Here is a 13,202-nt window from a genome sequence, read left to right on the forward strand (position 1 = left end):
GTCCATCTTTGCCCTGGACCAGTCTCGTCATTCAGTGGTGTTTGTGTGGACCCCAGGACACGTTGGCATCCCAGGCAACGAACTTGCCGACAGGCTGGCCAACATGCTATGCAGAAAACACTTCTGGAGATGGGCATCTCTGAACCTGACTTGTGTTCTGACTTATGCCACAGGGTTTTTCAGCTTTGGGAGAGTGAATGTCATTACAGTATGCACAACAAACTGTGTGTCATTAAGGAGACTATGAATGTGTGGAAGTCTTCCATGCGGGCCTCTCGCACGTAATCAGTTGTCCTCTGCCGTCTCAGCATTGGCCATGCTTGGGTGACCCACGGTTACCTCTTGTGCCATGAAGACCCACCTCAGTGTCGGTGTGGTGCCCGATTGACAGTGGCCCATATTCTGGTGCACTGTCCCACTTTGACTGTCCAGCGACGAAATCTTGGGTTCCAGCTCGCTGACACTCATTTTATCTGACAATGTCTCATTGGCTGATTTAGTTTTACATTTTATTCATGAGGGTGAGTTTTTTCATTTGATCCAAGTTTCAGAGCATGTCCTTTATCCCTCTGTGTCCTCCACCCCAGTTCTTTTAGGGAGGAGGGTTTAATGTGTTGCAGGGTTACTGGCATTTCCTTTTTATTCTCATGGTCGGCCTGCCACTGTAATCTGCTTTCTTGTTTTACTCTCTTCTCTTTCTAGTGTCTCTATGTTGTTTTCTTGTCCTTTTTTGTTCCTTTTTGTGTTCATTGCCTTTCCTTTGCTCTTGTGGTTTTTCCTTTCTTTCTATTTTGTGTTATATATCTCGTCTGTTTTATTGTCACACTTGTGCCATTGTTTTATTAGGAACAAGGGACCGATGACCTCGTAGTTTGGTCCCCCCCTCAACCCCTCTTCTAAACCAACCATTCTCATAGTGTTATGCATGAAAGATGGTTACAATTTAATGATAGTTGATCCATTTGTTATTCAGAAGGTTGTAGATGCCATTGCCAGTCCTGTGAAGCCCTACTCTTGGTTGCATAATGGGACCTTGCTTTTGGAGATGGATAATGCTTTACAAGCACAGAAACTGCTTAATGCAAGTCCTCGCTACAGCCGTCCTATTAAAGTAAAGGCCCACTGCACTCTGAATTCCTCCCGTGGTGTCATATACACTTGGCTGCTTGATGGCCTGATGGAGGCTGAAATAACAGGCTCTCTCACTGACCAGGGAGTTACTGCAGTTCACTACATCATGAAAAGTGTTGATAAAGAATTAGTGCCAAGCCACACTCTATATTCTTCACATTTGACTGTGTGGTACTACCATCAAAAATTAAAACTGGCTATGAATCTATTACTATCGGATCATGTATTCTGAATCCCACACATTTCTATAAATATCAGCACTACAGCCACACCTATAAATCTTGTGAAAGTGCAGCCAAATGCATAACCAGTGGCATGGATGCTCATGAGGGCGAGTGTCCACCTCCTTCCCTTCACTGTATCAAATACAAGGGTGATCATGTTGCATCCTCCCATGACATTCCAATCTTCCCCAGTGACAGAGCTGTTCAGGAGATCTGGGTGATGGAGAATTTCCCTACTCGCATTGCTGGGAAAATGTTAACTAGCCGCAAACCTTCTACTCCACCAAGTGGCAATTACAGTACAGTTCTCACTACACCCTGACTGACAAAGGACATGGCTACATAGACTTAAACTTCCAGTTTGGTGCCACGTTTGTGAAATTGTCCAGCACCCCAATGTCACATCCTCATCTTCACCTGCTACAGGTGCATACCATACTGACAAACCTTCACATGTGCCTGCGAAATCACCTGCTTCGCAAACAGAAGCACAAAAGTCCAGAAAGGAGTACTCCCATGATGACTTTCTGCTCACATATAGCCAGCCAGTGTCTGGGTGTACACCTGATAAATGCCAAGGTTTTAAGCAGTCAGATGAAGGCAAACACTCTTCCCCTTCTCCACCTCAGTGTTCTTCTTCAACGGTATCGCGATGTTACACCCTCAACCATCTGACCTCACCGGGATGCAACACCAACAGCCAGTTTGCTGGACAGCCGGTAACAAATACCGACACCTCTGTCAAACTAATGGACCAGGGCCCTTCAGCCTTTGCACCTGGTCATTGTGTGCCTTTGAATTCTGGCACCCAGTAGCCACCACGGTGGCTGCCCCCTTATTTGACCCATCTCCTGTCTATCATCATATATGGTTATTCTCCAATGGAACATTCCCGGCATCATATCCAATGGGGATGAATTACAACTCTAGTTGCGATCATACTATCCACTTGTTTTCTGCCTCCAGGAAACAAAATAATGCCCTCACAATTGCTTTCACCTCATTCATTTCACTTCCATCCGTTTTGACCTTCCCCATGAGGCAGGGACTCCGGCTCATAAGAGTGTCATGTTGCTCATTCAAGATGACGTCTATAGTCACACCATTTCCTTACACACCCAGCTTCAAGCTGCTGCTGTCTGTCTTTCCCTTCCTGGTTTCACCTTCTGTCTTTGCAATGTCTACTCGCCCCTATCTTCTGCTTATTGCCTAACTCCCTTCTCCCTTTCTGCTGTTTGGTAACTTCAGCACCCATTATCACCTTTGGGGCTCTTCATGCCCCAATCTGAGAAGCTCTCTCCTTGTAGGTATCTTCAACCAGCTCAATATAATCTGTTTGAACATAAGTGCACCCACATTTCTTCTGATTCCACACACTCCTTTTTCCACTTGGACCTATTGACCTGTACTGCTCAGCTTGCTCATCATCTCGAGTGGTTCATTCTCTCCAACACACACTCGAGTGCCCATTTGCCTTGTGTTTTTGTTTGCTAAGGCCTATGCCATCTGTGCATCTGACCAACTGGCAGCTTCCCAAAGCTGACTGGCAGCTCTACTCCTCACTGGCCACTTTCAATGAACACCATATCCCCTGCATTGAAGACCAGGCAGAATATTTTACAAACGTTATCCTTACTGCTGCAGATTGTTCCATACCTCGCATTTGTTCCTCGCCCCAACATACTCCTGCCCAGGGTGGACTGAGGCACGCAACGATGCAATCTGAACACTGAGACTAGCTCATCACGTTTTTAAGCACGATCCCATGATGGCGAACTGTACCCATTATAAACAGCTACATGCACAGTGTCTCTGCATTTTCAGGGATAGCAAAAAAGCTTTTTGGCTTTCTTTTCAAAGCCCTTTTAACAGTTTTACTCCCTCTTCTGTTGTTTGAGGTAATGTCCGTCAGCTTTCAGGAACCGTGGTTTACTCTCCAGTTCCAGTCTGCTCATAGTGATCAAAGTCATTGTAGATCCTCTTGATATCTCCAACACCTTGGGCTGATATTTTGCAGATATTTTGAGTTCCATCCACTACCATCCTGCCTTCCTCCCTCTGAGCTGGTGGTGAAGGCAAGGACAATATCTTTCTCCTTCCACAATTGTGATTGCTACAATACTGCTTTTACTATGATCAACTCATATTATGAACATTTTTTTGCAGAAGTGCCAAACTGCAGCCATGATTTTTGATTTGGAGGAGATATAAGACACCTCTTTTAGGACAGATATCCACTATATTCTGTAAGAGTGCTGCTTCCAGGGTTGGCTGACCCTTTTTATTTGGGAATTTTTAAAACACCGTGTTCTTAAGGTACATGTGGGCTCAGCTCTGTCAGACACTTTCATTCAGAAGAATGGTGTGTCTCAGGGTTCTATGCTCAGTGTTGTTTTATTTGCCATAGCCATTAACCCTGTTATGTATTGTCTCCCGCCATGTATCTCAGGTTCTCTTTTTGTCGGTGACTTTGCAGTCACTTGCAGCTCTCAACAAATGTGCGTACCTGAGTGGCGTCTTCACAGATGTCTTGATCGTCTTTATTCATGGAGAATCGACAATGGCTTATGCTTTTTCTCTGACAAGACTGTCTGTATGAACTTCTGGTGGTGTCGGGAGTTTCCTCCCTTGCCCCTACATCTCGGCCCATTCCTTCTTCCATTCGTTGACACAATAAAATTCTTGGAACTCGTGTTTGATAGAAAACGCTGTTGGTCTTCTCACACCTCTTACATGGCAGCACATTGTACTAGCTCCCTCAGTGTTCTCTGTGGTTTATGCGGTACCTCGTGGGGAGCAGATTGGACCATCCTCCTCCTTTTATACTGATCCCTTGCCCATTTGAAACTGGATTATGGATGTATCGCATATTGATCCACATGTCCATCTATCTTACATCGTCTTAACACTGCCCACCATTGCAGGGTACATTTAGCCATTGGTGCCTTTTATAGTAGTTCTGGTGAGAGTCTTTATGCTCAGGCTATTGACTTATCGTTGCCCTACTGGTGGGATGTTCTCCTCAGTCTTTACATGAGCCATCTGTCTTCAGAGCCCAGTCATCCATCCTATGGTCCCTTTTTGACTACTACCTCGACCACCAGAATGAGCTGCACCCATCTTCTCTGTTACCTCCCGGAGTTCACTTTCATTTGCTGCTTCGACAGCTTTGTGTTATACTGCTTGCCACATTCCTCATGGATGCAAGCTGTTCTTTGCTGTGGCTTCGTGCTGAGGTATGTGTTCATTGCAGATTCCATTCACTTCCTAAGGACGCTTGCCTGGTGTATTGCAGCAAGTTTTTCGCTTGGGAACAGTGTCTTCGTCTACATCTTGTTGTGTTTGGTTTGCCTTTATACACTTTGGAGTGCACAATGGTGGTCTTCTCTCCTGGAGAACAAACTCAAGGATATTAAACCTCTCCCAATAGTATGGTCGACTTCCTCTCGACTCCTCATTCTAACCCAGCTATGTATAGGACACTGTCATTTTAGTCACTGCCATTTATTAAGTGGCAACTGTGCCCCATTCTGTGCATACTACTCTCAGCCCTTGACCCTGATCCAGTGCCCACTTTTTAACTGTTTACATTCACACCTATGTTTGGCATCTACTTTGTCAGATGTTTTAGCGGGTGACATGCATTCTATCAATCACAACTTAATTTTTATTCACTGCAACAGCATGGCAAAGCTAATTTGATTTCAAATCATACCCATGCTAAGAAATTACTTTTAGCCTACATGTTTAGAAAATATTTTACACATGGTTACAAAATATTTCATTTAACACATATTCAAATAACAATTGACACATCTTTAGAAAAACTTTGAGTCACATATTTAGAAAATATTTGATTAATAATGACAGTGTACGCATACCATAAATCGTAAATCTAAAATATGCTTTTGGTGAATTAAAATTTCCACTTTTCTGCTGTAGGAGTTAGCAAAATACTTACCATTTCCTATTTGTCTGCTGTATCATCATCTGGAATCTGAGGAAAAATAAACACAAATTGACTGCCTTGATACCAATGCAGAAATCTGACTTCCTCTTCTTTGGCACCCACTTCTATTAAGATTCTGACAAACTGCCTATTTAGCTGTTTCCTTTCTATCATGTAGGTAATCAACAAGAACAAAAAACTTCCACTTCTACAACTGTTTCATCTGTTCTGCTTCTTTCTTCACTTGTGGGCATTACTCATTATTCACAGGCAATTCATTCACTGATTCAGCATTATCTCTGTCTCGTATCGGTGCCTAAAATGGATTTTCCTGGAGCAACATCTAATTTTTGCTTTCATTGGGCACTTGCTTTATTTTTTGGTCCATATTGAACATTCTCTGAAGCATCTTTTCAAAGTTCAAAAAGCAGGCTTCAATAAAATTGTTTTGAAAATTTTCTCCATCAGGCAATTTTCTGAGGACCCCTTTAGGGTCTTCTTTGAACTTCTTTGGAATTAATCCCACTGTACAGAATGCACTTTTTATATTATCTTTGTCAGTTACTGATATTTTTGAACATTTTCTGTAAAAAGTGAGGGAAATGCATCTTTTGATACTGGCCCATGGGAACTTTTCTTCCATAGGGTAAGCACTGCCCACCATTCAGCTTTCTGAGGTCTGAAGAAACTTTCATCTAATGGCTGTAAGAGATGAGTACTGTTTGGCAGCAATAGAATGAAAGATATTTTGTTATTCTTACAGTCATCAATTACTCTCAGCGAAATGAACTTGAAAGGTTGTGTCTTATTATAACTTTCTTTCTCCTCAATTGATTTCAGGTAAGGCAGCACAGTAGTAATAAATTAGTCTTCAAATGTAGGCAGATCAAACCATCCACTTTTTTTCAGTTATAGGAGATTCCCGTGGGACCTCCACCTTGCCAGGTGTCCCATAAATACTCCGATTTGTAGAGAAAATATGGAGGCATTAGTTTCCCATCCCCAGTGGCAGTCATCATTACTGAAACACTACTTCTAGAAGAGTCTAAGATTCTTTCAGGAGGTTCTGTTCCCCTTCTAACTGTCACATACTTCTCCTAGGATCTTTGCACAGATTGGTAGGTCATAATTGATTACATTTGTGAAGGTGGAAGTTTTCCATTTTTTCATCAGCATTCTGGAAAAATGATTTCACTATCTCATAACTAATTTCAGTATGTTTTCGTTTAATGTTCTCGGGTAGCCAGATACTTAATATATTAGTGATGCTGTAGGAATGAATGCAACCACTCTGTTGCTGGTATGGTAAAAGAAAAGCATTTTTCTCTTCATCCACGTTCGTTGAGATAACCTTCCACTATGTACCTTACACAGCAGAGTAAAGGAAAGTACCAGTGCGTAGCCCTTAAAATGCCACAGACAAATATGTTCTCATCAACGGTGCTTATGATAGAAGGCCTTTCAATCATTCCAGGCTTGTGTTATTAATTTTATTCTCTAATGTTGAATGTGGTATGTTAATTTGCTTGATACCTTTTTGTATCACAGTTTTTCTGATCTTATAGTGGAAACCACTTTTCAAGATTTCAAGGGTCATAATTGCATCTCAGCAGAGCATCAAGCATCGTTTTATAAGTTCGTGGCATTAGCCGATATTCTCCCAATGTTTACACATGAAAAAAAGTTTTGCATCACCTTGGTTCCAAGCATTCCGGAATCTGTACAGAAAATTGGAATAGAGATCAACATAAACATCATTTCCATCCTTTTTATTGCTCATGAAAACCACACATTGCATGTTGTACCACCATACAGGAAGGCCTTCAGAGGTGGTGGTCCAGATTGCTGTACACACCGGTACCTCTAATACCCAGTAGCACGTCTTCTTGCATTGATGCACGCCTGTATTTGTCATAGCATACTATCCACTAGTTCATGAAGCCAGTGTTGGTCCAGATTGTCCCACTCCTCGACGGTGATTCAGCTTTGGTTGGGGGGTTCACATCATCCATAAACAGCCCTTTTCAATCTATCCCAGGCATGTTTGATAGGGTTCATGTCTGGAGAACATGCTGGCACTCTAGTTGAGTGATGTCGTTATCCTGAAGGGAGTCATTCACAAGATGTGCACGATGGGGGCGCAAATTGTCGCCCATGAAGACGAATGCCTTGCCTTTATGCTGCCAATATGGTTGCACTTACAGTCGGAGGATGACATTGATGTATTGTACAGCCTTTACGGCGCCTTCCATGACCATCAGCAGCATATGTTGGCCCCACATAATGCCAACCGAAAACAGCAGGGAACCTCCACCTTGCTGCACTCGCTGGACAGTGTGTCTAAGGTGTTCAGCTTGACCAGGTTGCCTCCAAACATCATTCCGACAATTGTCTGGTTGAAGGCATATGCAACACTCATTGGTGAAGAGAACATGATGCCAATCCTGAACGGTCCATTCGGCATGTTGTTGAGCCCATCTGTACCATGCTGCATGGTGTCATGGTTGCAAAGATAGACCTCACTGTGGACGTCAGGAGTTAATGGATGTAATGTTGCTCCCAAGAGATGATTTTCATGAGGATCATTGAGTAGTGTTGGCAATGATAAGGATGGGTAAAATGGAAGGATTAAAAACAGAAAGGGAGAATAAAGTAAAAGTGTGGAGACTAAAAGACAGGAAGTTAGAAGAAAATTTCAGAGAGTTACTGAAGCATAAAATTCCAAACACTGAATGTGAAAGAGAACTGTAGTAAGTCAAATTTGCATTTGTAAGCTCTGAAGAAAATACCTTTGGCAAAATGTCTGGAAGTGTGTAGAACAAGGACACACTATTCTGGAATGAATAGGTAAAGGAAACAGTTAAAGAAGAGTGGAAATTATGGCATGACTAGAACAGAGAGAAAAAGGAAGAAAGTAAAAGGGAATACCAGGAACGCAAAAAAATAAATGTAAGAAAGTGGTACTGGAAGAGAAGAGGAATAGTTTGAATTCATCTGAGAGTTGGAAAAGGACATTAATGGCTATAGAAGTGTGCCAAAGTTATTTTCTTCAGAGCTTACAAATGCAAATTTGAACTTTCTACAATTCTCTTCCACATTCAGTGTTTGGGATTTTATGCTCCAGTAAGGGGAAGGAAAGCACATACGCACCTCTGGTGAAAGAGGAAAGTGGAGAGCAACCAGAGGACATAAGGATAAGGTGGAAAGAGTCCTTTGAGAAACTACTAATTGTGAAAAAAGTGAAAAGGGAATAGAAATATGGCAGGGGAATCTCGAGCTGTAAGGAGAGGGATATTACAATGTTAGAAATGGGTGGAACCAGCAGTTCAAAGAATGAAAACAGGGAAGGCAGCTGGGATAGGTGAAATAAGTGTGAAGATGATAAAGGCAGCTGGACCCACTGGACTACAATGGTTATATAATTGCTAAGATGCATATGGGCTCAAAAATATGTGCCTCGAGAATAGAGAAAGGGAATAATAATTCAACTGTTCAAGAAGAGAGGCAGAAAAGTACATGATAACTATCGAGGGCTCACACTCATACCACAAATACCGAAAATGATGGAGAGATTACTGGAAGGATGGTTCAGGGAATAGTGGATGGTCCATTAGAAGAGGAGTAGTATTGATTTTGACATAGTAGATCAACAATGGACTCAATCTTTAGTGTGGAAAGGCATCAGGAGTATGGGAAAGATCTGGTAATGACATATCTTGACTTATATGATAGTGTCCCCTCAGAAACAGTAGGGAAAACCTTGGAGGAAAATGAAGTTGCAAAACAAAGAATTGAAATTGTTGAACAGTGTAAACAAAAGCTTCAGCTGGTCAAGACTCAAGTTGGAAGAAAATTGAGAATGTTATGGGGTTGAGATGAGGGAGTGTGGTGCCACCATTATTCATAATGGTGACTCATGAAATAATGAAAGAAACAAAAGAAGCTCATAGAGGAAGAGATGAAGTGTTTGCTATTTAAATTTTCTTTTGGGGAACCAACAGTACGAATGTACGAGCACATGCTGAAAAGTAATGTTTGCAAATTTTTTATGTGGAAACCCTGTAAGCTTTTGAAATAAAACAAATTTTATTCACATTCTACATACCAAGCGAGGTGGCACAGTGGTTAGTACACTGGACTCACATTTGAGAGGATGACAGTTCAATGCTTGTGCGCCATCTCTAATGACCTCAATGTCGATGAGATGTGAAGCCTAATCTTCCTACCTTTCACATTCTACATCGTTATTCTTCATAAGTACATATTTATTTCTCAACAGTCACCCTGGTGATGAACACATTTCTCCCAATGAGAAACCAGTTTGTTGACACCATTGTTTGACCTGGTTGATAGACCCACAGCCTGATCTCTGCTTGACCACTTCATCACTACTGAAGTTGTGGGCAACTTGAAATACTTAGAAAGTGAAATAATGCAAAATGCAAGGTGGAGTCTGGGGAAGGGAGGTGCCAGTGAAGTCTAAGGAAGTGCTATAAAAAACATAGCTTACATCCATATTGGTGACTGCATCACAGACTTCTACCAAGAGAAAAGTAGAGTCGAATCCAAGTCAGTGAACTGAAATCTCTAAGATGTATGTTATGGAAAACTAGGATAGGCAGTCTGAAAAATGAAGATGCTAAGAAAGAATTTGGACTAGAAAGGTTGAATGATGAAATTGAGAAGAGTAGGTGAAAATGGTTTGGGCATGTAAAGAGAATGGAAGATGTAAGAATACTAAAATGAATGATGAAGGCCAAGTTTGAGGGCAAGAGGGAGACCCAGAGCAAAATGGATTGATTCGATCTAGACCAGTTAAGGAGTAGTAGTCTGGACTGTAACTAAACAGTTATAGAAGAAAGAAGAAGAAGAAGAAGAAGAAGAAGAAGAAGAAGAATAAGTGGTGGTGGTGATGGTGATGATGAAAGTACCATAAATATCCCAACCTGCCCTGATGCTGGATAAAGGAGAAAGGCAGGCAACAGTGATGTATTGAAGTGTTCTCTAAAAGATGTTGTGTGACTTACGTGAGCATCATGTTAATCTTTCAGTAGTCATGTATACAAATGCAAATTAATGTACTTCCATTGTTTCATTAGCAAATCATATATTCATTATAGAGAGAGCTGCTTTTGTGCTACTTTTTGACAGTAAAACCATTCCTAAATTTCATACTTTTTTATCATGTACATTTAAACAGTCATTTCAAATTATTCATGTAACTAATTTTTATCGAGTAAGATAGTCAAATTGAAAAACAATTCTATTGATGATTTTTGTGTATGAAAATTGTGCTTCTTGCAGTGGAAACCCTTTTTGTTCTCATGTTGAGACATTTTGTCTTCATTTCAGTATGATCATTATGGAAGTCAATACGAAGAAGTTTATCACCATCAGGGACAAAATATGGAGCTATCACATAGAAATATTGCTTCCCATGGACAAGTTAACTCATACAATCCAGCCAGTACATCATTTTATAAAAAAACTAGTTCTTCTGAAGAAAAGTTCAGGTGCCCTTCTGAGCGGTCTATGTCATATGTATCAAAACAGCGGAAGTCTGGTCACATGGTAAGTGAAACGCTATTAAAATAATATTTTCCTTTGTAGTTGCAAAGGGTGTCAGTTTGGATATCAGTTCTTGTGATGATATGGTATGATGTAGTACCATTAGTGTCAAAATTTTTGTAACCAAATTATAAGGCAGAGAGGAAGGGATAGTATGTGCATGCTATTTCACATTTTCTATCTCCATTTGCTACATGGCCAGTAGGTAGCTTAGCCCATAAGTTCCTTAAAACTGTTATGGGTGGTAAAGCTATAAAAAGTTGAACTTGAAGTTATGAGCATCAGTGAATAACTGTATGGATAGCCAAGCATGCGAAGACACCCACTTCCCAGACATGTTTAAGTACATCAGCTCTGGATCAAATCCTCCTTGTGCGTTAATGATTGGGACCAGTGTGCCAGCCAAATTGGATGTGGTTTTTAGGCAGTTTTTCACATCCACTTATGTAAATACTGGGCTGGTTCCCATGTCCCACCTCAGATACACTATGCGCAAAGAATTTGAAAAACCCTGTCACATTTGATCCTGCACAGATAGAAGAGGTACACAGATTCCTCCCTGGCAGGTCGCCGGCAGTAGCTTCAAAATGCCTTCTGGAGTGGGACTGCATCACACTGAAAGCCTGTATGTAGGTATGGTGTATTCTCCATGAAACTGGAGTGGTACTTTACCAATCGCAATCTGACACTGACTGGTTAAAGGGCACTGGAAAGGAAGGAAGGAAGCACCAGTGAAATCAGAAGTTTCCAGATCAAATCACCAGAAGTAGACGGAAGAAGAAAAAAAGTTGGTTTAAGAAAAGAAAATACAAGTATAAAGGCATCAGTAGATTTCTGACCTTTCTTTTTGTATTTATGAAACTTTGACACTGACAGTTGACATTATAAAATTAACATTGCTGTTGAATAATGGGTAGTATGTTTTGAATGACCCATTGTTCCCATGGTCTCGTGGACATACACATTGGCAGCAAAAACATAGGTCTTACAATAGAATAATGGTAATTTGCACATCTCTCACAGCAATCTTGAGTTCACTGTATGGACCTCAATTTAAATGCCAAGATACAGACAGTGTCAGGACCAGTTAAATGTAATGCTCAGACCTTTTCTTAAATCATATAATTTTGTGTACCACTCTGACATAATGACCTTGGTTTTGTTTATTTATTTATTTTTGATCTAGTCACACTTTGGTTCAGTTGAGGACTCTGGTGTCAACTTTAAGATGAACTCCCATTTTAATACAACTTAAAAACTTGTGAATTGAGAGATAGAGTTGGTAACTTAGGTGAGTGAGAAAAGTAATACGAAAACTGAAGGAACTTAAATCGTATGACTGATATGAATAATACAAAATGTATTTTGTACTCAGTTGAATAGCGAAAAAGCCAGAGTTCAATAAAACAATGGAACAAGTAAAGACAGCTACTCAGAATAAGACTTCAAGCAAATCAACTTAATTGCCACTTTTAATGTGCTGATTTTGTTAATCATATAAAAACAAGCAATGCTTCCTTTTGTAAATGTTCTGTGACATGGTGGAACGTTGTATGTCACAGGGAATGGGGATCTTGACTTAACCACCCAGATCATGAGGATGGTAAAAATCTCTATTAAAAAGAACCTCAATCTCAGGTGTGCTGCACATCATTGAGATGCATGACTGTTGAGGTAGAACAGTTGTTTGTGAGCAACCTGTAGAGAAACTGCCACAGCTCAGTTGTATAAGGCTTACTCATGCAAGAGGGGCTCTGTGTTAGTGGACCCTTCCTTACATTCCTAGCTGCTCATGAGACTGAGGTGGAATCCTTGAATTTTCTTTTCCTCCTCCCAGTGGAATGGGTTGGCTACTGGTAGGTAATAACACTCAACCTAAAAAGAGGGCTTGTGCAGTCCTCCAGACTCAGAAATATTTCAGAGTTCTAGTGTATAATGTAACAGAATGCATGCTGGTACTCAGAGTATGTTCTTATTAGTTAAAAGGAAAGAGGGGAGCTTTGAAAATGCCTCACATTTTTACATTCAAAAGAGTTGAGGGGATTGCAGATACATTAAAATCCGTTAAGTGGTTGCAAAATGGGACACAGTAGGTCAGAACCTAAAGTTGCGAACAAGTGACAAACCTGCAGAAAGCCAAATGCTTCAGGGAATATGCCATTGAGAATGAGCTTGATGTCACCTTCAACTATACCAAAGATGTTTTGACATGCAAGGATCTGGTGAACATTCCCGAAGATGAACTTAAAGTTGAATGGCCCAAGAAGTCATTGTTGACATCCAAAATATAATGAAAAATGTAGATGGTGATCTGGTTAAGTCAGACTCAC

At 40.9% G+C, this 13,202-nt stretch overlaps 1 protein-coding gene across 3 annotated transcripts in view; it reads left to right on the plus strand.

Annotated features, from left to right (window-relative positions):
• The window catches only part of LOC126298476 (dynein axonemal assembly factor 11-like), a 307,265-nt gene that overhangs the window by 242,006 nt on the left and 52,057 nt on the right, over positions 1–13,202 (plus strand). For all 3 annotated transcript variants that reach the window (XM_049989810.1, XM_049989811.1, XM_049989812.1), the window contains one exon: positions 10,657–10,875. In XM_049989810.1, the coding sequence (XP_049845767.1) occupies positions 10,657–10,875 (219 nt within the window). The remainder of the gene's footprint in view (positions 1–10,656; positions 10,876–13,202) is intronic.

Source organism: Schistocerca gregaria, chromosome X (genome assembly GCF_023897955.1).
Source record: "Schistocerca gregaria isolate iqSchGreg1 chromosome X, iqSchGreg1.2, whole genome shotgun sequence".
NCBI classification, from domain to species: Eukaryota; Metazoa; Arthropoda; class Insecta; order Orthoptera; family Acrididae; genus Schistocerca; species Schistocerca gregaria.